This window comes from Sphaeramia orbicularis, chromosome 21 (genome assembly GCF_902148855.1).
Source record: "Sphaeramia orbicularis chromosome 21, fSphaOr1.1, whole genome shotgun sequence".
Lineage (NCBI taxonomy): Eukaryota > Metazoa > Chordata > Actinopteri > Kurtiformes > Apogonidae > Sphaeramia > Sphaeramia orbicularis.
This window is the reverse complement of record NC_043977.1, coordinates 56,527,409-56,553,586: the sequence shown is the minus strand read 5'-3', so window position 1 is coordinate 56,553,586 and position 26,178 is coordinate 56,527,409. Positions and strand designations below refer to the sequence as shown.

Genomic DNA, 26,178 nt, shown 5'->3' with positions numbered 1-26,178 from the left:
TTAAACAGTTAAATCTGTTCGGTTGTGTTGACATTTCACTGACTACAAATGTGTTGGAACACGTTCATCTCTCAGACCAGTTTGTTCAGAATCAGTTTGATCCCAAATCATCAGACTGGATGTTGTTCACTTCTCCTCCATTCCCGTGTCTGTGTTTTCTCCTCCATCTCTGCTCAGTGCATTTGTCCGTAGACGCTCAGCGTCCATGCACTTCAATGGGACTGAGTGGAACTGGTTTTTTCATTGACTCTAAACTGGACGGTAATTGGATGAATGACACCATGTTGTCCCACCCCCAGATGCCCGGCGTCTCTGGGGATGAAAGTAGCTGTGGGCGGAACTTGGCCGGGCTGGACGCTGAGCTTCCATGTGCTGACTGGAGGATCAGTCGAAAGGCTGAATCCCGTTTGATTGACAGCTGTTTTCAGATCTGCTCCTTCACTGACACAGTTCAGTTTAATACTGTCACACATTCTGCTGTGAAATCACAGAAACCACTAAGAAATGACTTATTCATTTCTTGCACTGTAAATAAAACACACTCATTGTACTTCCTTGTTTCAATTTAACATAATTTCAACTTTTTCTTGTTTACTTGGTACGATAAAGTCACTGAGCATTTTCTTAAAAAGGAACGGAGGGACGAATTTATGTTTAAATAACTTGACATTTTATTTTGATGTAAGCCGACAATGAGCTTCCCCTGTCTGAAAGACCAGCAGCCACCACTGAGCTACACCCATGGACTGCATTGGTTTCAGTGACATTTACTGTGGCCAGAGCATTACGTCTTATGGCAGAAAGTGTCAGGTCCAACACTGTTGAAACAGTAGTGACAGCGTCCATAGGGTTAGCGTATGTGTTTGTGTGAACTTTGTGTTGGAGCTGGCTGTTGAGTGAACATTTCTAAGCTATTGACAGCTTGAATTGAACACTTCTATCAGCGTACTATGGAGAGAAATTTGTTTCTTTATCCATCAATCAAAAAGAATGGATTTGCAATTAAAAAGAATAGATTTTCAACCAAAAAAGAGATTTGAGAGTAAAAGACAGTAAGTGGCAATAAAGAAAAAAGATCATTTTGCTTATAAATCTGTCCTCTTTGCTTGTGAGTTACAAACTTTTGCTTGAGACTTCAAAAGTTTTGCTTGAAAATTTAACTGCACTTAATGGGCGGGGCCTATGCCGATGGATGAGAGAAGAGTTTCTATTGGTGGGTCTGACCTGGCTCCAGCGCTGGCTCCAGTTTCCGCCTTAAACCCACTTCTCCGTTGTGTTTATGTCACTGGGAGGTCAGTTCATAGTCTATCTCTCTTTGAAACTGAAATGTGTCCCATAACTAATGAATTACACTAAATAGCATCAGCTGCAGCCTGTACATTCACATTCATTGGATCCGGCGCTGGAGCCAGGTCAAACCCACCAATAGAAACACTTCTCCCATCCATCAATGTAAGCCCCGCCCATTAGCAAAACTTTTGAAGTTGCAAACAAAGAGGACTGATTATTATTATTATTATTATTATTATTATTATTATTATTATTATTATTATTATTATTATTATTATTATTATTATTGCTATTATTATTATTGAGACAGACACCCCCCTAATCTTTTTTTTTTGTTGTTAAATATTTAAAATAATCTAAGCTGAATTACAGTTTTGACATTGGGTCAATACTATAATACGTCAATAGATGGCGCTGTAATCCCACTGGATTCACCAGGGAGCCTTCAGATATGTGTTCTGCTCATGCGCAGCTCAGTATCTAATGAGCGGTGACTGGAACGGGACACTAACATTTGGTCCTTTCTCTTATTAATCCGCAGGTATCTTCAAAAATTGTTTTTCCATCTAATGTTAGTGCTTTATAGCATGTTCGGTAGGGTTTTAATAAGGTTTCGAAATGTTTTTCGAGCACAGAGGTTATTTTTGTCAGTCTATGTCACGACCGCCATCTTGTCCAATTACCGCCGTGAGTTTGTGTTCTCCACAGTTTTTGTAAGTGTAAGTTACAGACATTACCTTAAGGTAACATAAGAAAACGTTTTGTAAACATTGTTTATGAATTAAAGGCAGTTAGCTGTGAGTAAATGATTTGCAATGCAAGTTAGTTTCACTTTCAGTCGGTCGTTAAACTGTTGTTGCGCCATTTTGTCAGACAGTTAAGTGCAGGTTGAAGACAGTGTTGTGCAAATGTTGCAGAAAGGTTTTGAAACCATCATATCTGTGTAGTATGAGTGTTATTATATTGTATGTGTTGACGTGTGAGTAAATGTAAGTATTTGAGTTCAGTAAATATGTGTTTTGGGTAATATAATTTCTGTACAGTTTCATAGTATAATTGAGTCAGTTCTTATTTATGTGGAATATAATTTAAATTATTTTGAGTTCATGTGCACTTAATTTACTTTAGGTTCGATATGGTTTACTGCCAATTAGATTTTTACGTTGATTTTGTTTGTGTAATATATTTTTGTGTAAATGTGGATAATGAACCTTAAAGCAAAACGCTTTCAGATAGCTGACGTGACTGAGATGTAACTTAGTTTTATGCAGTTTATCAGTATTAAATGAGTGGTGACTGGAACAAGACACTAACTTTTGGTCCTCTCTCTCATTAATCCACAGTCTACTCCAGGGGTCGCCAGCCCTGGTCCTCAAGGACTACTATCCTGCATGTTTTAGATGTTTCCTCTTCCAGCACACCTGACAGTCGTTATCAGGCTTCTGCAGAGCTTTATGATAGGCTTATCATTTGAATCAGATGTGTTGGAAGAGGGATACATCTAAAACATGCAGGATCGTAGCCCTCGAGGACCAGGGTTGGTGACCCCTGGTCCACACACTCATTTTATTGGCTACACAGTACACCCTTGCCTGTGTAACCTTTGCTGCCGGTCTAGATTTCCCCTAGGTTTGGTGCCAGTAACATTAATATAGCCATTTGTATTTCTCTGGTTTTTTATTCCTTATTCCAGGGGTGTTACCGATTTTCTTGTCACTGTTTCTGCCACTAGAGTGTTAATGCAACTGCACAGTTTCTCTGTAGTGACCTTTTGCTACTGCGAGGATGTTTGTTAGGATATGGACACTACATTGACTACTCTACTGGTCATTTCTTCTCACTAGGGATTGTACTGTCAGTAGATCCAGTTGCAGCTGTTTTTAATGCAGTCACCATCAACATAAAGTGGGTCTTAGATTTTTCCGAGGGAGATCTTACCTGCAGCATAAGTCTGGGAGATGGCCACGTTATTTACCAGCATGGTAAAGAGGGGTGAGTAACAAAGTGGATATGAGTGTTCGGAAATATTATTATTATAATTCGTAATATTGAAAACTATTTTCATCTAAAGATTATGACTATAATTAAATTAAAAATTGTTGACAAAATGAACACTGGTAGGGTCTTTCACATACAGTATCATGTCTATACACAGCAGTGTAAATTTATTTTGTAATTTTTCATTCACCACCAGCGACCACCTGAAAGTTTGATATCAGCAATTTTAACACAATAAAAAAGCAATATAAACCTTTCTTAAATCTTAACACTTTGTGTCCCATTTTTGGGAACCTGTGCACCACGTGAGCAACTGCTGAAAATGCTGCAAGTAAAGAAAATGAGACCAAACTGACTCAATCAATGATATCAAATTATTATATTAATACTTGTAGCACAGAGTTCAATGTAATCCTTTGGAAATTGTGCTTTTAAATAACCTCTAGTGACTGTCAGCAGTATTACACTGTAACATATTTAAACACTGGTTTTGTTTTGGAGTGGTGGTGCTTGCACTTTTTTAACTCTAAGGTAGTTTGGTAGAAGTCGTGTGTATGTAAATACAGTATAAAGAAACACCAGTGGCATCAGTTGCATGACACAAACACAGTTCTTTGTTAAGGATTCAGCAAACTAACATTGGTTGGTGCTTTGTAGCGTACAAGGTAATTTTTTTTAAATTTTATTTTATGTACATTACAAAACAAGAAACATAAGGGACATTTGGGATACACTGACGACAATAAACTTTGTGACTAACAATTGTTTTTAGTAGTGTGATGTTGAAATGAAAATTGTCCATTTCTTCCGTTTATCCTGACACTGTTCTTCTTCAGTTTCAGTCTGTGGGTCAGAATCTCCATCTCAAATATTCCATTCACAGTTTGTATCCAGTCATTAGTTGTAGGTGGTTCTAATCTGCACCATTTTTTGGTAATAGCCTTTTTACAGGCTGCTAATAGTATTGCAAACAAATATCTGTCATTTTTTCGTACATTATTACCAATAATACATCCAAAATACATCACCAAACATGTTTTAGGAATTGCATAACCCAATATCTTAACAATTGTTGAATATAAATTATCCCAGAATGATGCAAGTTTAAGCCATAACCAAAAGACGTGTATGATTTACACTGATATCTGCACATTCTCTCCAACAAGGTTGAACTCTGGACATATATTTAGCTGTAATTTTAGGAGTTATGAAAAATCTAATTATATTTTTCCAGCAATGTTCCCTCCATGTTCTTGAAGAAGTGGTTGACTGTGGAGTTCTCCTGATATTGATCTATTCCTCCACTGAGACACATATTCCTAGTTCTTTTTTCCATTTCTGTTTCACATCCAAAGTGTTCCAACCTCTCTTCCCCATTAAATGTTTGTAAAGAGATGATATAATTTTTAATATTTTTTAGAATGATATATTCCAATTATCGTTTTTACAAACTCATTGTTATTAGAATTCTGTTATATTTTCTTAAATATTTTTTATAAGTCACAGCACACAAACTGTTGGATTTTTAAAGTTTTTTTTTTTTGGTTTAACACACTAAGCATAACATGAACATTTCTTATTCCTTTTTCCCAGGTTGGAAAGCAGTGTTGTGCACATATATACTCATCCCAATTCATTTCTTGTGGCAGTTGAGTGCACCAGCCATAAAGTACAGGTGACAGCTCAGAAAATAATTTCAGTCCAAGAACCTGTGATGGCCTTTGGTGAAATTAAGTGTCATGCTGAAAGTCTGTCTTTTAATGCCACCAACTGCACAGTCCTTGATGGTGAGCCATTTCAACTCCAAATGGAAGTAAAAGCAGGTAAATGCAAATACTGCTATCACGTTATTTTTTCTTTTTCTTTTTTCAATTGTTGTTTGCATTGAACTACATGCAGCAATTAATGACTTGTATCCCATTTGTTTGCTTTGCTTTTAGGTAGTAATGTGACCTACAGAGTCCAGAGACAGGATATTGTGTTGACCAGTTTGTATGTACTCAGAGGAGATGTTTCCCACAACATCACTCTGACCCCGGAGATGGTGACGCAGCTCGGGCCCGGCTGCCATCAGCTGTCCCTTTATGCATCAAACATGGTCACATTCCCTGAAGTATCGACAGAACTGCAGGTAAATCCGCTGTGATTATACACATATAATGAGGTGGTGCATCATCCACAGGTGGTTTTAGTATTGCTGTGGTATTTGCATAAATAGGCTCTTTGAAGCTAAGATTTTGATCTTTTGATGAAAGAGCAGATTAAGGAGACTTTCATAGTCATGAACTAAATTTGACCTTTGACCCTAGTGGAATTCTAATCAACAGCAAAGGGTAAGGATTAATGTGAAGCAAATGTGAATTTGTGTTGTGGGTGTCAGAATGTTGAATTCTTTGGCAATGGAAGAGAAGAGCTGTACAAATATTTTTCAGTTTAAGAGGTTGTATAAGGAAAGAATAGAGAAGCTTTATAAAAGTATGTAATGAAATAATATAACATGGATTTTGGATCTGTTTTATTTGCATTGACTATCATGTAAACTGTTTACTGTAATAGCTGTAACGACAATGTATCTGATGTAACCATATGTTTCAAGAAAGGGGCAGGTATTATAAATTTTCTTCATCCTGCTCCTTTCCAATCATTTAGATAGGAATGAATAAATAAATGAATGAATGGAATTCAAATAAATGCAAAAACAGTGGGTATATCCGTCCCCCAATTTTCACTCAACTCCTCACATTTATAACAAACTTTTGCTAATATGCACAAATAATTAAGCATCTTGGCCCCTAGAAATTTTTCAAATATATACTTTAAAAAGGTCTTTTACATTGAAACATTCAACATCTTTCTCATTAAACATCCTAAAATAATTTTTGTCTTGAACAAGGACAGTGCTGTAGTCCATATCTTAAAAATACATTTAAAAACTATAGAAGCATTCAGTGAGCGCAGACCTCCACCAAGGCAGATCAGTTGTGTCCCCCCCCCCCCCCCCCATCATCACCAAAATTTAATAATTTGTTCCTTGTGCCAGAATCAATATTTATCCATAATTTTTTGAGTTATATTGCTAACAGACAGACAGACAAACCCCAATGAAAACACTAGAAAAGCACTCAGAGAGCACAGACCTCCGCCAACACACATCTGCCCCCCCGATCACCACCAAAATTTAATAATTTCTTCCTTGTGCCAGTATCAACATTTCCTGAAAATTTCCTGAAAATCCATCCATTACTTTTTGAGTTATCTTACTAACAAACAAACACGCATGCAAAAACACACAGCAAAGTGATCACAATACCTCCTGGCGGAGGTAATAACCTCCACCGTTACACTTGGTGGAGGTCAAAAACGTTGTGCAGTGGTTTGCATTGTCCCCTCACAGCAAGAAGGTTCTGGGTGCAATTCCAACAACAGGGGCGGGCCTTTCTGTGTGGAGTTTGCATGTTCTCCCCATGTCTGCATGGGTTCTGTCCAGGTACTCCGGCTTCCTCCCACTGTCCAAAGACATGCACATAAAAGGTTAATTGGTTAATCTAAATCTCACATCAGCGTGAATGTGGGACTGGTTGCTCATCTCCACGTCAGCCCTGTGATGAACTGGGAACACGTCCAGGGTGTACCCCTCCTTCGCCCAATGGTAGCGGGTCAAAGCTCCAGCAGCCTCACAACTCTCAAGGACAAAGTGGTTCAGAGAATGAATGAATGAATGAAAACCCATCTAAAACATTAAAATACAGAATGAAATAAATACACCAGCACATAGCATGTGCATATCCAAGCATAAAATCAAAAGACCCTTCTAAAACATTACCTGTCTGGTTACATAATGGTATGATAAATAAATAAATACAGAGATTTGTTATTTCATTAAATCTTTGATGAATATTTGAATATTGTAATTAGGGCTGTAAGAAAATATCGGTTCTGCGATATATCATGATATTTCATTTCACGATATCGATATTAAAAAGTACTGTATCGATATTTTTAGGTATTTATTCAAATGCAGATATTGTGGAGGTTCATTTTAGTTTTTCTGTTTGTCTTTTTTGTCTTTCTTTTATTTATTAATTTTTAACACTCTTATTAAATAATGGTAGTTCCTTTGTTGGGATTGCACAGAAATAATGTTCTGATGTTAGTTGTGAACTAATAGAATATGAATATTTGAACAGGATCTTAAACTGTAATGTCTGTAAAACAGAATTTCAGTTTGAACACAGGAACATTTTGTGATGTATCATTAGATCCTGTTGTGACCAAATAAAAATGTGTTTAGTATTTGTGCATATTCCTGGTGTAATTCAATTCTTCCAGGAAATGATCTTTTAAAAAAGAAACAAAACCAATAAAAAAATTTCCTTTTTAACAGTATCATGATATATTGGGATATATCGTATCGTGGTCCTAGTATTGTGATTTGTATCATTGCCAGATTCTTGCCAATACACAGCCCTAATTGTAATGTTGAAATATTTCATTCCAGTTGTTTGAAAGGATCTATGTCTAGATTTATGAGATTTTTCACTGATTGGCAAGTTTTCGTTGAGTTCTGACCATAAAAAAAATAGTTTACATGTGGACAAGAGGCCCAAACATAGAGAAAAATATTCATTTTGCAACATATTCACATTAGTGTGGAAGGGCATTGGTTTTCACCCCATAAACGTCTTAGCATAAGTAATCCTAACTAAAACAACAATTGTATCAGTAAACACAAATGTTTGCTTGTCAGCAGATTATTGTAAAAATGGCCATTTTTAATGCTTTATGTGCTCTAGGTTTGTGTGGTGCAAAAGATATCAGGGCTGCAGGCCTTGGTGCTGGGAGGAAGAAGCCTATATTCTTCATACGTTAACATCAGAGTAACCCTTGAACGTGGGACGCCTGTGCTACTTCAGTTTGTTCTGACTGGAGAAAAAATGTCTTACTATGAGAGCAGACAGATGAATAAAAAGACAGAAATTTACCAAATTGGACATAAAGTTAAAGGTATGAAAAACCTTGAAATCAATAAGGGACTGCATACAATTAAAGTAAATTATAATGGCTAGTTCCATAATGAAAGTTGTCCTTTTTTAAAATTTTTTTCATTTTCATTTCCCCAGGATTGGCTGAAATGAAACTCAGAGCTTGGAATGCCTTCTCCTTTTCAGAAGTTGATGTGTTTAATTCCTGTCAAAATGTTTCATTCACTAGCGAGGTACTGGTAAAATACTGTATTTTTTAGTGGTGTTATATTTGTCACCCCACACATTACTCATTGCTTATCCTAGCCAAATATTACTACTACTACTACTATTACTACTACTAATAATAATACTAATACTAATAATACTACTAATAATAATAATATAGAAAGAAAAATACAGTGTTTTAGCCTCAGTTTTACATCCTTAGGTAGTTTTTATAATTATTTGTTTTTGTTTTCAGATGAACCATCATTTGAGAGTTTCCAGATCTAATCTGGAAATCACCGCAGAACCATCAGCCTCAGTTACTACCACAAATCAAAGTATCCTCCTTTCACTAGCTGGAGCTAAATCAAATAAAAACTACCTGTGGTCATGCTGTAAGAATTCTTAATGCTCTATTTTTTTTCTATTCTTTTAGCTACATAAGATTAATAGAGGTAGTAAGGTTTAACACATACATTTTACTTCACTTTTTCATAGAATCATTGTTCAGCATGTGAGGACCTTTTATAGAAAAAGTACTTGGGTCTAAAAGTTTAAAATTATTATTTTTTAATATTTATACCTAGGGATGTAACGATTACCTGTATAATGATAAACCGCAGTAAAATTGCCAACGGTTAGTATTACTGTTTAAATTCTAATTATCATGATAACAGTGTTTGATTTCTGCACTTTTAGGGGAGAAAACGCCTATGTAAAGATCTGCTTTTATGTCAAATATTTGAGTGTAGTTTTAATTTAATACAATTTTAATTTTATATACCTAATATTTGGACCCAATATTCACTTTTAAAGTCTTTGAAAAGGTTCGTATAGCATCTGTGTGTTATTTATGCAACAAATTACATACATTTTTCAAATTGGATTTTATATTTTTTGGTGTTTTCTGGCCTTTTATGTTGATATAGTAGGTTAAAGTGAAAAAAATAATAGGCAGATGAAATAGATGAAGTTGTGCTGAAAAAAGATGCCAATCATGGGTATAATAAACATCTGTTTATATAGTATATAAAGGCAAAATCAAAAGCACTGCAAAACGGACAAAATAGGCTCAGACCACTAAGGGTTAATATTTGAATGTTTCTGTAACAGAAAGTACATTGTGCCCATTTTATTTGGGTTTTGTTTTTTGTTTTTTTAAAAATGCAACTTGGTTAAATTACTTCAGTGTGTGCATTAGTACTTTTTGAACATTTTGAGCAAAATTTCAACAATTCCACAATAATAACAATAACTGATAATTTTGGTCACAATAACATGATATGAAATTTTCACATCGTTACATCCCTATTTATACTTTTTATCAAGTTTTTTTTTTTTTTTTTAATTATCAATTATCAAAGTGTGAAGAAGTTACAATTATGACTTAATATGAAATGGGTTACATATGTAGTGCATCTGGTTTAGCATACTAAGCAGCTAACTCACTCTGCTGTGTTCCATCTCATTCTACCACTAGAGTGAGCAATGACTCAACAGTTATTCAGTTTTTACAGGACACCAGTCCAATGTAAAAATGTACTTGTCTAACTTCAACAAAGGATTAGTTCCCTGCACAAAACAATATGGAATATTAAAGTAAAATATGATAAATTAATTTGTTGGTTTGCTTCCTTCAGTTAATTAGTCATTTACAGTAAGACACACTAACAAACTAAGAACTCCTTATCCTGTTGGAGTTAAAATTCTTTTTTTTGTCAGAGGGGTCTGGTGGCTCAAAAGACAGCTCCAGAAATTCAGTTCTTTGTTACAAGAGCTTTGTAAAGGCATGCAAAGCACATATGATACACTTAGATATTGTAAAATAAGTTACTGACCTGCTCTCATCTCATGATAAAAGTAAAATGACAGTTGTTTTTTTCTTGATCCACAGCTGGTTGCACATGCCCAGTCAATGAGAATGGAGAGACCTACAACATTACGAGAGAGTGCCTACCACGTCCATTTCATTATAATAAGTATGAGTCCACTGAGAATGGAAATAAGAAAAAAAGTGCTTCCATATGTGTAACCCTGAGACCTGAGCCTAATAGTCCTGAGTGGTTAAGGTATTTTTCTGTTTATGTGACCCCTTTGATACATTTGATCAGTATGATTTGATAGTTTTTAATTGTAGAAATGTACCAAGGAAATAATTTAATATGCATGTTCACATTCTAAAAAATATTTAGGAATGCAAACAGTTTTGTAAAGGAGCTTGCAGTTGTCACTCAGGTTTAATGGTTAATTTTACATATTACAAAATGCTTAAAATTCTTGTTATCCTCAAGGAATACATCCTTCTATGATTTTCTGATGATCTTTCTGTTTATTGTTCTGAAGCCTCAAATGTTTTCAAGGCTGTTCCTGGCTATCCTTCTTCAGAGATAGGAAAATTAAGATGGAATGTCCAGGACAACAAAGATGTCCAGATGTTGTATGGTATATCAAGGAAGTGAGAAGTGAAAATGATTGGGAACAGGTAAGTATTTGGAATGAGGACATGTGTCCTATCACATGACATATATGGAAGGCTCCGCCGTTTTGAACTTAAGAGCTATCAGTTGCTATGGGCAACAACATAGTACAGATGTGCAAGAAAGAGCTGTATAGGTCAGAATTTAAGAAAAAAAAATGGATAAGGCGGTGGCGAAAGCAAGGGGTCCCTGTCAAGAGAAGCTCAATGCCACTGCTAAGCAAAGGCATTTGGAGAAGATCAATGATATTAAAGGTGCAGGAGACTTTCATGATCAATTTTTCATCAAATCTGTCAAACCTCAGTCATAGCCTAAGTACCACGAATCTGTTAGTCTTTCTGAGAGAGATCGGGCCATTGGCATGTTTCAAGCTGGATGGAGCAGACGGGCCGTAGCCAGGGTGTTTGGAGTCCACCACTCTACCGTTGTACTCCTTGCTGAGCGTTCACTGGCTCCTCCAACGACCGTCCCAGATCTGGTCGACCGCACGTTACAACCGCTGCAAAGGACCGTGCCAATTGGCTGTCACATCTCTGTGACAGGTTTCAGCCGGCAATGGCCCGATCTCTCTGCGGTTGCAGTAGTTGTGGCATTGTGGACAAATGTGTTTTTGCTCCATTTTGGTGTCTTTTTATAGGGAATGGTTGTGCACAATTGAGCAGAGGTCCAATTTGTCTCTGAGTTTCACTCATGAGCAGACATGGGTGAGGAATACAAAAATACAGTTCTTATTGCTAATCAAAATGAGTCAACCGGAACCAGGAAAACAATCATTTCATTTGGACTCAGAATAGTACTGAACTCATTGTAGTTTGCAATTTTGCTGTAACTGTCATATTTCTGACAAAATCGAGAAAATGAAAATAGTGCGTTTCTTTTTTCCTTGAGTGCATAATCTAGTGATATAGTGAAAGTTTGAGTTTAGATCAGGAGTCTCAAACATGCCAGAGGTTCTAATCCAGCCTGTGGGATGAATTTGCAAAATGCTGTTGAACTAATTTTAGTTCAGGTTCCACATACAGACCAGTATGATCTACAGTAAAATAACAGCAGAATAACCTACAAAAAAGAATGACTCCATATTTTCTTCTCGATTTGATGTGAAAAAAAAATTACATTATGCCTATAAATAATGAAAACTTCAAATTTATGTCTTTGTTTTAGTCCAAAAATAACATTGAATTATGAAAATCTTTACATTTCCTAACTATCCTGTAACAATAAAATGTGAATAACCTGAACAAATATGAACAAACTGAAATGTCTAACAAAAGTTAAGCACAGTTTTAAATATTTTCTGCCTGTTCCTCAGTGTTTAGTGTCTTTGTTGATCTGATCCATAATGCACATGTAGAAATGATAAGTTGCGGCAGAATATTGTTAAAATTGCACTTATTTTTCTTAAGAAACTTCTGTTTTTTCACGTTATTCACATCTTTTTTGTTTGGATAGATTATAAAAGTAAGTATTTTCATAATTTAATGCGTGTTTTTTTGCACTAAAACTAAGACAAAAATTTGCAGTTGTCATTATTTATAGGTTATTCTGTTATTATTTGACTGGTCCGGCCCACTGGAGATCAAACTGGGCTGAATGTGGAACCTGAAAGAAACTGAGTTAGAGAGCCCTGGTTTAGATGGGTTACACAGTACAAAAAACACGCAGCACCTGCCAGGCTACGTGTGTGCATGTCTGCATCCGCCATCTTGCCTAAGGAGATCTAAGTAATCTTGACATAGATGAAATTATGATGTCCAAATCACTGGGTCAGAGCATCTCCAGATCTTCTTGTTCATGTCCAATGTAAAGTGGTAAGTAAGTATGTACCAAAAGTGGTCTAAAGAGCAACTGGATCTCAACCAGTCCAGTATCTATGAGAACAGAACATTATTACCACCTGTCTAGCACTGTGTAGGTTCCCCTTTTTCCACAAAATCAGCTGTGAGCCAAGGCCTGGACTGCACCAGACCTCTGAAGGTGTGCTGTGGTATCTGGACCAAGACATTTGCAGCAGATCCATGAAGTCCTGGAAGTTGTGAAATGGGAAGGATTGGAATTGTTTGTCCAGTATGTTCCACAGACGATCAATGGTCCTGAGACGGGGATGTCCTTCCTTAGTCTGTTTTTGGTGGGTACTAACCACTGCAGACCAGGAACACCATCAACACCTGCAGCTGGAGATGCCCTGACCAACATTACAATAGAGGGTCTGCACATGACGTCACTGCTAGCGGAAGTCACCATGGTTCTGTCCACTGAGTGGCAGAAAGAGGGAGATGAGTGACAGCTTTGGCTGGAATACTGCGAAAACTTTAGATCAGTCTAAAAAATGGAGCAGAGCTGTTTTGCCGTTGATCGCACAAATAGGTTTAAAAGCACTCGGAGTTATCATTTTATCGGCTACCTAAAGCCAAAGACAGAAGAAGCAGATGGATCACTGCAATTCAGAGAAAGAACTGTAATCCAGACAAAACCTGGATTTGTGGTTGACATTTCATGTCAGGTAACGTTAATTTCTGCTGTGTTCTTGCATAAAATCATACCTTAAATTCCAGCTGGTTTTGGCTAACATTCCTTCTTAGTAAAGCTCTTCATGTTAGCATCTGTCATTTAGTTCTACATTTCAGAACTGAAACGTTTGTGTCTTCAGTTGTGTGATTGTGAACCTTGTGCTCTACATGATTTGTAAACTAGCTTAAACTGAGGCTAACCTAGTTTTCCAGATCAGGGGCTCCTCTAGCACACAGCTGTTGGATCTGTGTTGGATCCAGTATTTGATGTGAACTCTCCTTAAATCTCCACAGTACCAGTAGATCATCCACTCACTTGGGTCAGTGCTAAGGGTTCAACTCCAGTAAATCAGTAGTGAACTGTGAGCACTACTGCTGGGCCTTTACCGCCCAAATCACCGCCAACAAACTCCGTCTGCACTGACACAAAACCTCCAAAACAATAGTATGTTGAATGAAAGCACTCACCAGCTGGAATCCTCTGATGAACCAGGACCAGGATGGACACAACTCTGGGTCTGTTGGATGCTTTCAGCCTTTGCATTGGGGATTTTCCCAGCGTTGAACTCAGGTTCATCTAAATGTCAGGATAGGTGATTTCTGTCCCAGATCAGTGTTGGTAGAACACTGGTTGTTTGGTAGCTTGTATGGATCCATGTCCAGTCCAGTTGTCTTTAATTCCATCTGATATTCCACAGTTTTCCCGGTCTCACTGTAGTTACTGCTATACTCCGCCATGTTGAGTTGGTTTGTTTTTGCCACTCAGTCTGACTGAGAGGGGCGTGGCCTGGGGGGAAGTGACGGATGTGCGTTCCCTCTATATGGACCTTTGGCAAAGTCGCTCTGTTCCTTATGTTATTCATTTTGCTGCTTCCAACTCATCAGCTTTGACAACTAAATGTTCTCTTGCTGCCTAACACATCCAACCAGTTAGAGGTACTATTGTAATGAAGTAATCCATATTACAATCACTTCTCCTGCCAGTGGAGTCGGTGTCTGAGGCTCAGCTGGTACAGCAGGTCGTCCAATGACCAAATGGTTGGTGGTTCGAGTCCTCTCTTCGGGGAAGACACTGAACCCTAAATTGCTCCTAAGTGTGTGCATGAATGGGTGAATGTGAGGCTTTGTAAAGCACTTTAGACACAATGAAGGTGTTGAAAAGGTGCTAGTAGTGCAGTCCATTTACCATTTCTCCTGCCAGTGGACATAATGTTGGTGTATAAGTCAGGTATTCATCAAAACTAGAATGGAAGCACATTCCTTCACCTTTTGAGGCCTTTGGCATCAAACTATCTACCTACAGGTATCTATCTGCTGCACAGTGTATTTTAGTGACTTACTACCATGTTATTTTACGGTGTAGCTAATGTTGCTAGCTAATGAAGTACCAGTCAAAATGTAATCTTCCACATCTACACTGTCTGAGAAATGGTCTGACCAAGAGGATGCCAAGAGTGTGCAAGGCAGTCATCAGAGCTAAGGGTGGCTACTTTGAAGAAACTAGAATATAAGAGATGTTTTCAGTTATTTCACACTTTTGTTAAGTACATAATTCCACATGTGTTCATTCATAGTTTTGATGCCTTCAGTGAGAATCTACAATGTAAATAGTCATGAAAATAAAGAAAATGCAAAGAATGAGAAGGTGTGTCCAAACTTTTGGCCTGTACTGTATATATATATATATATATATATATACACTGAACAACAAAAGAAACACAAGTATGTTTCGGTATTGGTTTACATGGGAGTTTTATTATGAATATTGGTTTCATATGAGATATTTATATCCAGCTGTGAAATTTACAGTGGCAGTACACTGAATTGTGTCCATAACAAAAGTTTTGATAGTCCTGGATCTGCTGACAGTCAGTACCTGGTATGACGATCCTGATTACGGGTGGTCACACGTGGTCTTCCGGATCTTGGTCTGTCCCGAGTGGTCCCTGTGTCACAGAATCGTGTCCTCAGCCTACTGATGGTGGATTCGTGCACTTGCAGACGTCTGGCAACGTTTCGAGCCGTTAAACCAGCATCAAGCGTACCAATGGCGCGTTCTCTCAGATTATCGTTAAGGCGAGGCATCGTGGTAATGCAGTAACTTTTGAATCTTACCATTTCTTTTTATAGCCCCCGGATAAACAAAGAGAATTGCCACTCCCATTTGTTGCTCCCACTACCATATCACTCAAAACGTACCGCACCTCCGATACTTTGTACTCGTGCTCAACACCACTCGTGGTTGTGTTTGCCTCCAATGGTTACAACTCACTTATTTTAATGTGTATCTCAGTTGACAGCTCAGCAGGACAGCTGAACTCTTGCCTAAATTAACGACCAAAACTTGCGTTTCTTTTGTTCAGTATATTTTATAAGTCAGTTAACTGATATGTTAAAATTGAAAGTGCATATATTTTGATCCTGTTTAAGTGAAAAAGTGAAAAATATTACAGCTAATAATTTCTGAGTCACGTTTTAGAGACTTAATGTATTTGCATCTTGTTTTACAGGTTGATGCCATAAGCTGCTACACAGATGAAGGGGAAAAGCCACTTATAGAGGAACAGGTTGGAGGCACTGAATACACAGTGAAGAAAGAATATATTCAAGAAGCCAGGAGAACCAATCAGAATGTGAAGGTTGTTATAATTAATGGTGCGTATACGTCGATGTCAAAGCTGTTCTATAAATCCATTAGCCAATCTCTGTGTATTATGTAAAATATCATGCCAGGTATGAATGAAGCCAGCGCTCAACAGTTGAAGAGGGAGGGAAGTGTTATGGAAGGAAATTAACAATCAGTGAAGACAAGTATAGTTCAGAGGAACAGATTTTAATTTCAGTATTTTCAATAGAATAAAAGGTAAAAAAAAAAAACACAAAAAAACCCCATAATTTTAAATCAACTTTAGGCTGTTTGTGAAAGTAAGTGGTCAAGTTTAATTTAAAATATTTTAACTTTATTTTGCTTCCATTATTCATGTAAATGCAAATTGTTTTTTTTTTTAACTGTGTGTCAGTTCAAAAATAATTAACACATTGAGATGGCTTAATGATGAAACTCCTCATTATTAAACCATGTGCTATTCTTTTTGGGGAATCTTCATCCAGTTTTGGCATTTTACAGTATTTCTTTCAGAATACTGTGTCTAGAAATATTGTAATATTAAAAGCTGACCCCAACATAGCACATTTTATATTGCATTTTATGAAAATATACTTACATGAGCAGCACTTGTGCCAGATTAATTAGACCACACAACAAGATAAGTAACTCAACCATGTGCAAATACCTATGAATGGAATTAAAAACACACTCTTATTATAGTCCATAAAGTATGATTACAGGTCAGTATGATTCAGGTGTTTTAGCGGAAAGGGATATTGGTTTGTGATAGATTGGTGGTAAAACTTGAAAAAATAATCTGTAAAGATTTTGATCTATCTATCTATCTATCTATACACACACACTTATTTTCATATAGTTTTTAAGATTTGGATAGTTGATTGGGCAAAGCAGTGCTGTGATGACTGTTGACTCACATTGAGACTATTTTCAGATTTTGTATAAACCATTTCTTTTAAGTGGAGACCTATTTTAAAATCTGTTTTTTTTTTTCAAATATGAATAATATATCAAAGGGAATACATTACAGAAATAAAGTGAAATGACGCTACAAGAATATATCCTCATTCTAACGCAGACCCCCGACGTCTTCATAAAAGTCATCCCTGGTGTGTAACAGCTTAATGCCTGTTTTTTGTTGATTTTTGCTCTGCTGTAGGGGACGCTGTACCACTTTACAAAACATACACAATAAAGACATCATCATCATCATCATCATCATCCACAAACGCTCCATCTTCTACCACTGAATCACCAGAAACAGAAGAAAATGGAGACGGCGAAGGCTCAAATGAAAGCACAACAGAGCCTGTCACCACGTGGTCGGCCCAGACCGGTTCATTAACAACCACAGACCAGTCTGAACTGTCATGTAGCATATCCCCACCAAATGGAACAATCCTGGATGGTTTTGATATTAACTGCACCACTGAAAATCCCTGTTCTGGCTGTTTGTACTGTTTTAAGGTGTACAGAGGTAAGCACTCCAAGTTGGCAAGATGTGTGCAATAAGTACAGCAACTCGATGAACTCTAGAAATTACAGGTATCTTAATTTGTAAAGCACAAGTGTGAAACATACGTCCTGGGGGCCAAAACCGGTCCGCCAAAGGTTCCAACCCGGCCTGCTGGATGAATTTGCAAAGTGCAAGTTAGGGCATCGAACTCAAAAATAATATCATCATAACCTAATGACAACACCAATTTTTAGCTCCGCCAGGAGGTATTGTGATGACTTTGCTTTGTGTGTTTGCGTGCGTGTTTGTTTTTTAGCAAGATAACTCAAAAAGTTATGGATGGATTTTCATGAAATTTTCAGGAAACTGTTGATACTGGCACAAGGAAGAAATGATTAAATGATTGCACTTATCTTTCTGAAGAAATTTCACTTGTTTTCAGGTTATGCACATCTTTTCTGTTTGGATAGTTTATAAAAGTATTTTCATAGTTTGATGGGGGGTGTTTACACTAAAACAGAGTCAAAAATTTGCAGTTGTCATTATTCATAGGCTATTCTGTTATTATTTTCCTGGTCCGGCCCACTGGAGATCAGATTGGGCTGAATGTGAGCACCCTGGTTTACATCGTTCTCACCACTGCCTTTGGTTTGTAATAGAATAGATCCACGTACACTACCAGTCAAAAGTTTGGACTCACCTTCTCATTTAAATGGAATGAGACGGAGCACAGATGGCCAACAAGTGCTGAACATCACTGGGAACTCTTTCAAGACTTTTGGAAAACATTTCAGGTGACGACCTCATGAAGCTCATGGAGAGAATGTCAAGAATGTGCAAAGCAGTAATAAAAGCAACGTGGATATTTTGAAGACTCTAAAATATAAAACATTTTGAGTTATGTCACACGTTTTTTAACTACATAATTCCATATATGTTCATTCATAGTTTTGATGCCTTCAGTGACGATCTGTAATGTAAATAGTCATGAAACTAAAGAAAAACCAAGTGAGTCCAAACTTTTGACTGGTAGTGTACATCCTTTTGATTATTACTTGGTGGTTTAGACATCAATGAAAACTCACATCAAAATCACATTAAAACACATCACGTGTATTCAGGCAAAAGATTCTTCCATTTTTGTAGTTTTATGTTTATTTCTTTTGTACAGTGTAAAAAAAATAAGACCATTCAGATTCTCTAAGGAGCTGCAGAGGCTTTTTCTTATGTACCATATTATCCTTGGTGTGTTTCTATTGTTATTACTGTTATTATTACTGACATGAATCCACGGTCATGTTCACTACACGTTTCACCCTCCCTCTCATCTTTCCTGGAAGGGAAAATTACTGAAACTGCAGCGGTGGTCTTACTTTAAAAGTCTTTATTTATAGGTTATTAAACTATTATTTTACTGCTCCGGCCCACTGGAAATCAAATCGGGCTGAATGTGGCCCTTGAAAGAAAATGAGTTTGAGAGCCCTGATTTACATGATCCCTGGAATAATCGGATAACTCTAGAAACTGGATAATGATGGGAGAATTAGTGTGCATGTAAACAGGCTTACTGCCTCTTTTTCTCCACATCTTTTGAGTTTGTGAGGCGGGAATGATATTGAATTAGTGTTTAAAGACATAAATTGCAAAATTTCTTATCAGACATTAGTTGCATATATGGTATCTTGGAGTTTCATCAACTTTAATATGAAAATCACTCATTTCCAGACTCCCTGACTATGACTAGTCATGCCTATCATGGAAACCTAGAGTCTAAAAGCAGAAGAACACACTACATTAATGACTGTCAGATCTGAAAAACACCCAACACCTGAAACTTTTATTGGCATGTTTGTGCTAGCATGTTATTAGTGCAAAATCTTTCATGAATAGGTGTGAATACAGTCAGTAGGTGCAGTCTATTTTTTGTGTTGATCCCCAGTATCTCAAAGTCATCAAAAACTGTCACAAATATCTTCACAAAATAATATTGCATAAAAAGAAGCATTTTCTGTAATATTATTGCAAGTATGGCAAAGCACAAACTTTCTCATAATCATAGTTCATCAAAATAAAGATTTTAGTGTCTAAAAATAGTATCTCAAAATAATCAGTATTGCAAAATAACGCAAAAGTCTCTCTGAATAATTAATTAGTATCTCAGACAGTGGTACGGTATCTAATAAATTCAGACTTTCTTAAAATACTGAGTTTGTATCTCATCTGTTTTAAGATACTAACTCATTATTTTGACATTGTTCTTCATTCTACAAATGTAAATAGGCTTCCATTTATAGTCATCTAACATGTTATCTTGTTTTGAATTTCCAGGGAGGCATTTGCAATGCAGTAGGAACAGCGAGGTGAAGTCTGTATTCCTTCCTCTTGGAGACAGAACTCTAAACTACAAACTCCAAATCATTGTGAAAGCAATAAGTCAAAGCCTTCAGTTAAGCACCACAGTAACTACTCAGGTTAGTCTACAACAGGGGTGTCCAGTCCTGGCCCTTGAGAGCTATTATCCTGCATGATTTAGATGTGTCCCTCTTCCAGCACACCTGATGGTCGTTATCAGGCTTCTGCAGAGCTTGATGATAGGCTGATCATGTGAATCAGGTGTGTTGGAAGAGGGATACATCTAAAACATGCAGAATAGTAGCTCTGGAAGACCAGGATTGGACACCCCTGGTCTACAACATCATTCAAATGAAAGGATAGAAAATGGAAATCTACAGTGAGAAGCTGATTTTTTGCCTCTGCATGTTGTACATTTGTTCCCTCTCAGGTGGAGGATTTCATTACGGACTCCAGCTCTTCAGGAAATGATCTAGAGGATGGCTTGAAGGATACAGTGGCTCAGCTGAAGTCAAACGGCAGACTGTCGGCAGAAACATTGTCACAGCTCGTTCTGTCTGTGTCCAGTAAACTCAACGATCCATCTGACACATCTACCAAAGAGGAAAGGGAAAAGGTACAAGAACCTCAAGATGGTGCAGAAACTACAATTCATACACAAGCATTATTTTAGAGAAATGTCCGTTTTTGTGAGGATGAGATGTCTTCAAAAAAGACACGCACAAAAAGGAGGAGGAGGAGTATGTGACCTTAAATGAAACTATTCCTCTTAGTCACCTTAGGCGGGGTACACACTTAAAGACAATCAGGCTGTTTTTGTCCCGATTTTCCCCCTTACCGACCAAGGATGGCAAATGCCAGATTATTTAATGTCTTATAAGTTTATCCTATCAGATTCTCCTGTGGTCTGACGTGTGTTAAGAGTGAATTTGTGCTGATAATCGTCTCTGAAGCGGGTCGGGGCCAACAGTCGTAAATATTAAATTTGTTCATTATTTACGATGAAAAATCTTCGTGTGTGGGGAAAGCCAACAGCTCCCAAGCAGAGTTCTGCACGGGTCCCCTTTTCCAAACTCACACCCACCTGTACCCACGTCAGAGGCAATTTCTCACAGACTGCAAGGGAAGCCCGGCTTCCCCTAAAATTACATAAATTAAATGGTTAAATATGTACGGTTTTGTTGACATTTCATTGACTCCAAATTTGTTAGAACACGTTCATCTCACAGACGAGTTCGTTCAGAATCAGCTTTATCACAAATCAACGGACTGGATGTTGTTCACTTCTCCTCCATTCCTGTGTCTGTGTTTTCTCATTCCATCTGTGCTCAGTGCATTTGTCCGTAGACGCTCAGCGTCCATGCACTTCAGTGGGACTGAGTGGAACTGGTTTTTTCATTGCCTCAAAACTGCATGGTAATTGAATAAATGCCACAATGTTGTCCCACCCCCGGACGCTCGGCGTCTCTGGGGGTGAATGGAGCTGTGGGCGGAGCTCAGCTGGGCTGGATGCCAAGATTCCACATGCTGATTGGAGGATCGGTCCAAAGGCTGAATCCTGTTTGATTGACAGCTGTTTTCAGATCTACTCCTTCACTTGAGTTCAGTTTAATATTGTCACACATTCTGCTTATGAAATCGAGAGAGAAACCACTACGAAATTACTTGTTAATTTCTTGCACTGTAAATAAAACACACTCATTGTACTTCCTGGTTTCAATTTAACATAAATTCAATGTTTTCTTGTTTCAGTTCCATAATTTAATCATTTCTTGTTCGAGTTTAATATCGTTTTGGAAGTCATACACCTGCAAGTGTGTGTTGCTGTGGTTTTATAGTATGGATGAAGCATAACAGCCTCAGTTAAGCATTGCTTTTATTTTTAATTGCTTTCCTATAGTACGACAAGTTTTATGATGGAGCCGTAAAATGAGCTTCCTCTGTTTTAAAGACGAGCAGCCGTCACTGGCCCACGTACATTAGACCCACAACCTGACCCGACCTGTTATTAAACACACTGTCTACACATAACTCACTTTTAAGGGCTTCAATTTTGCCTAAAATGCACGCTATCATTAAATCTCTGATCTTTGCTGTTCAATAACATCTGTGGGTGGATGTAAACAAATGTGAAGCTCACTTCAAATAAAACTGGATGTGGATGAACCACGGTCAAATTAGATGATCATCATCATTAAATGTCCTGCAAATTATTTTCATCCACAAATGTTTATTTTTTTCACTTCCTTGGCCGCTCTTGGGGGGGGGGGGGGGGGTGTTACCCAATTCAGGACTCTGCTCCCGAGTCATACTATGATTCTTCTTCATTTTTGTTAAATCAAGTTTGATCACATGAGATTTCTGTCTTGGAGGACTAGATTCTAGATCGGTGGTGGGACAGATTCGTTATGTATGTGATGTGCTGTGTTAAGGTTATCAGAGCACACCACACACAGTACGATCAAAACTGTTCAATGTTTGATTTTTTTTGTCTTCATATGTGGGGTCTGTACCAGATAAAAAAAAAATCTCTTCAGATTCAGAAAATCCTTAGGTGTGCACCCCGCCTTAACCCTGCCTGCACTTCATTATATTGAGTCTTGTCATGAAATGGACAAATTAACTGACTTTCAGAATAAGTGCAGCCATTTAAGATATTCTGAACATATTAAAGCAGTGGTTTTCAACTGTGGGGTCGCCTTAAAATTTCTAGTAATTGGTTAAAAAAAAAAAAAAATTACCAATAAAAAATATATGGCAAGTTGAGAGAGAGAGAGACAATCACAATCTGTAAAAGACATGACAAACTGTGAGTCTGAAACTGCAGCACTGTGGTTCTGTTTCTGTGTCAAATGTTCATTGTGGTCAGTTTCAGATGCTGCAGTTCTTTCATAATTCATAGTTTGAGTTCTTGTTTGTTCAGTATTAATTGTCAGCCTTGTAAATCCCAGCTGGACTGACTGTACATATCCTGAGCAAGGAAAATCCAATTCTCACTTAAAGCAGTAATCTACACCTGGATTTACTGACTCCGTCCACAATAATATACATTATATAGACTAAATGTCCTCTAAAATGAACATTTATTTGCAAAACAGTATAACAAACTATTACATGATCTAAACAAATTAGTTTTAGCAAAAAAAAAAAAAAAAGCCTTTGTTTTGATTGTTTGGGGTCACCAGAAATTTGTGATGTTAAAATGGTGTCATGAGCCAAAAAAGGTTGGGAACCACTGATGTACGCACACCATTTGATTACCATAAGCAAATTCTTTAATCAGTATTTATACAAGAATGTCATCTGGATCAGTGTAACCATGATCACTGTAAACAGTTTCCACTGTGTTGTTAAATTCATGGCTTACTCTAGCATTCAGAACTCCAGAATTTACAGTCACATATAGTCAGACATGGTCAGGTATTTTCAAGTATGGATGAAGTTTGCACAAAACAAATTCTGAAATTATGCCACTGCTTTTGTCTTTTTAAAGCTTCGTGAGCAGTTGTTGGGTGTGATGATGAGCACAGTGAATGAGGTTCCCATGAATAGTCCAGATGAAGTACAGGTGATGGCCAGTGGACTCGGTGATGTTATCCAACAAGGCTCAGAACTCAGCGATGCTGCTCAGGTAAGGCTCCACCAGAATGGGAGAGCACATATGAATTATAACCAGAGAAGATCATTACACACAGCATTCAAGACACTTGAGGACAACTACACAAAGTAATAATTATGTGTGTTAAGTTTCAATCTCACGTTTGGACTCAATGTGCAGACTCAGACATGACAGACAATCGCGAAGCAAGAAACAACAGGATTTTTGGTGTGACAAAGGGAGAGGGGAAGTGGAACAGTGATGTGGCAAGAAGGGTTTGTAGGCTCTCTGGGAGCTGGCGTAGCTTCAGGCTAACAGCTAGCAGGCCCCGTGAAGCTGCTGAGACAGTAGAATAACAGCAGTGATATAGCACAGCTAGTGTCAGAGACTTTGATGAAGGGCGGCTTGGACGGTGACAATGGCAATAGATGATAGGGTAACTTAGCGGTGACAGTAGCTTGGTGTGGCATAAACAGTGGTTAGAATGAGCATGAACAGTGATGGTGTCTTTTAGAGCCCGACAGATATTAATCGGGCCAATTATAGCGTATCACCAATGAATCAACATTGGCCAATATGTAGCCGATATTAACTTTTTTTGCTGCGTGGAGATTCTGTCACTCGCTGTTCCTCTGTGTTTGTACTGCCCAGAGAATAATAGGAACTTTAAAGTGAGTTAGTTTCACTCCTGCTCGGACAATGACGCTATCACCCCCCACACACAATCACATAGTCACGGACCCACCACCCACCCCCGCTCCCCGGCAAAAATCACGGACCGCTACCGCGTGCTCTGACGAGGATGGACCGCTAAACCCCACCCCCAGCTCAAAAAATATCACAGACCGCCCCCCCCCCCAGTCTTATAAAGTATTCACCCCCCACACACACCCATGTCCGTGCACTTCCTGTCTACCTCACAGTTTCATTGTGCCAGCAGGCATGGGTGTTAATAGTGTAGGGGAGACTGGGGACTGTTGTAACACAGGTCAGTTGTAACTCTTGCAGTTGCTCCAATCAGGAGCAACTTAGGACTCACCTAATTCACTCTGCACATGCTCAGTTTAGTCCTTAGTCCACATAAGAAGTTGTAGTGCTGTGAGGCAGACACATCCAAATTTTTAAGTGAAAACATAATTGTGTGGTCAGTCATATTTTTTGCTCTAATTATTTTTGTGATTGCATAGTTTGCATTTGAAAGTTGTGTAAATTGTAGTCTACTCTCGTTATACCGCCAACTTCCGTTCACGGCCAAATTGGCGGTATAGCGAAAATGGCGTTCCAACGGGTTGCATCCATAATGTGCATGTCTTTACTATATGATGTCTATGCTGCCTCCGTTAACCCGTTCTAATTGCGTTTCTAAATAAATCTTGATTCTGTTATGTTGTAAGGGATCATTTAAAGTGGGGAAACATTTTAAGCATTATTATACCATGTCGGGAAATGACACCCCATCATCTTGAGGCTTTGGCTTAATCCCACGTCCTCTTCCCGACATCCTGACCTACTGAGTGTTCTGCGATAAATGAACGGTGGCCGTTCCGTAGACCTACTCGTAGCTTGTCGCGATCAGCGTCTGGCGCGTTTGTTTCAGTGCATTGTTAAAATTTATGTGTACTCGATGGCAATCACGCTGGTGGTATAAAGGTCGGGAAATCAATGGTATAAGTGTTGTTTGTGCATGGAACTGGGCTGGCGGATGGCGATAGGCGGAAATGGCGGTATAACGGCGGGCGGTTTAACGAGAGTAGACTGTATATTTGTGAGATAAACAAAGATTTATGCAACTGTTTATCCACCTGTTCACAATTATCTAATATAAGATTATTATATCCTGTGTAGATCAGTGTTCTTATTTCGTATATCGGCCAATATATCGGTTATCGGCCAATATCAGATATCGGCCGACATATTGGATATCAACTTTTTTTAGCCCCCAATATTGGTATCGGCATCGGTCCCAAAAATCCCATATCAGTTGGGCTCTAGTGTCTTTGTTGGTAGGCAACTGGGGACGCTTCCTTCCAGCACAAAAATGGCACAAGTCCATTGAAATGTAACTTCAGAGGATGATGGAGGTGCATAAATAACAGTCAAGTGCATAATGGAAATATGGTTTAAGACTGGGTTTGAAGAACAGCCAAAGTTGAGTTTACTGCAAAGAGAAATGGCATGTGGCAGGAAAGATTTCCTGTATGTGTTCAACAGCAGAGTTGTAACAGTCTGTTGTCGAGGGTCCTCTGCTGTCTGTCCGGTGTGTGGTGGACAGGGCGCTCATCATTGTCCATGATGGAGATCAGTTTGTTCAGTGTCCTCCGCTCCACCACAGTCTCAAAATAGACAAATTACTAAGTCAGCCTTCTTGATGATTCTATCAAATCTGTTGGTGTCGCTGGCTCTGATGCTGCTTCCCCAACAAACTGCCACAAAGAAGATGGTGCTAGCCACAACAGGCTGGTAGAATATCTCCAACATCTTATTGCATGCACTGAAGGATGTTAGCTTCCTCAGAAAATAGAGTCTGCTCATCCCCTTCTTGTACACAGCTTAGTGTTGGATTTCCAGTCCAGTCTGTTGTTGATCACCACCCCCAGGTATTTATAATCCTCCACCTCCTCTTCCTGATGACCTCCAAATGAACACACCTCAATCACCAAGAAGATTCAGTACTCACACAGA

General features: G+C 38.1%; 2 protein-coding genes across 2 annotated transcripts in view; both read left to right on the top strand.

Annotated features, from left to right (window-relative positions):
• The first annotated feature begins 1,877 nt into the window (after window positions 1-1,877).
• On the top strand, window positions 1,878-7,002 carry LOC115412082 (polycystic kidney disease protein 1-like 2). The gene is made up of 5 exons (XM_030124375.1): window positions 1,878-1,884; window positions 3,135-3,282; window positions 4,882-5,111; window positions 5,229-5,419; window positions 6,850-7,002. Exons 1-5 carry the CDS (start codon window positions 1,878-1,880, stop codon window positions 7,000-7,002), a joined length of 729 nt encoding a protein of 242 aa, XP_029980235.1.
• A 3,876-nt stretch (window positions 7,003-10,878) lies between these two features.
• The window catches only part of LOC115412081 (polycystic kidney disease protein 1-like 2), a 74,613-nt gene continuing 59,313 nt past the window's right edge, over window positions 10,879-26,178 (top strand). The window contains exons 1-4 of the mRNA XM_030124374.1: window positions 10,879-10,959; window positions 15,975-16,103; window positions 20,329-20,514; window positions 23,392-23,529. Of these exons, the coding sequence (XP_029980234.1) occupies window positions 10,879-10,959; window positions 15,975-16,103; window positions 20,329-20,514; window positions 23,392-23,529 (534 nt within the window). The remainder of the gene's footprint in view (window positions 10,960-15,974; window positions 16,104-20,328; window positions 20,515-23,391; window positions 23,530-26,178) is intronic.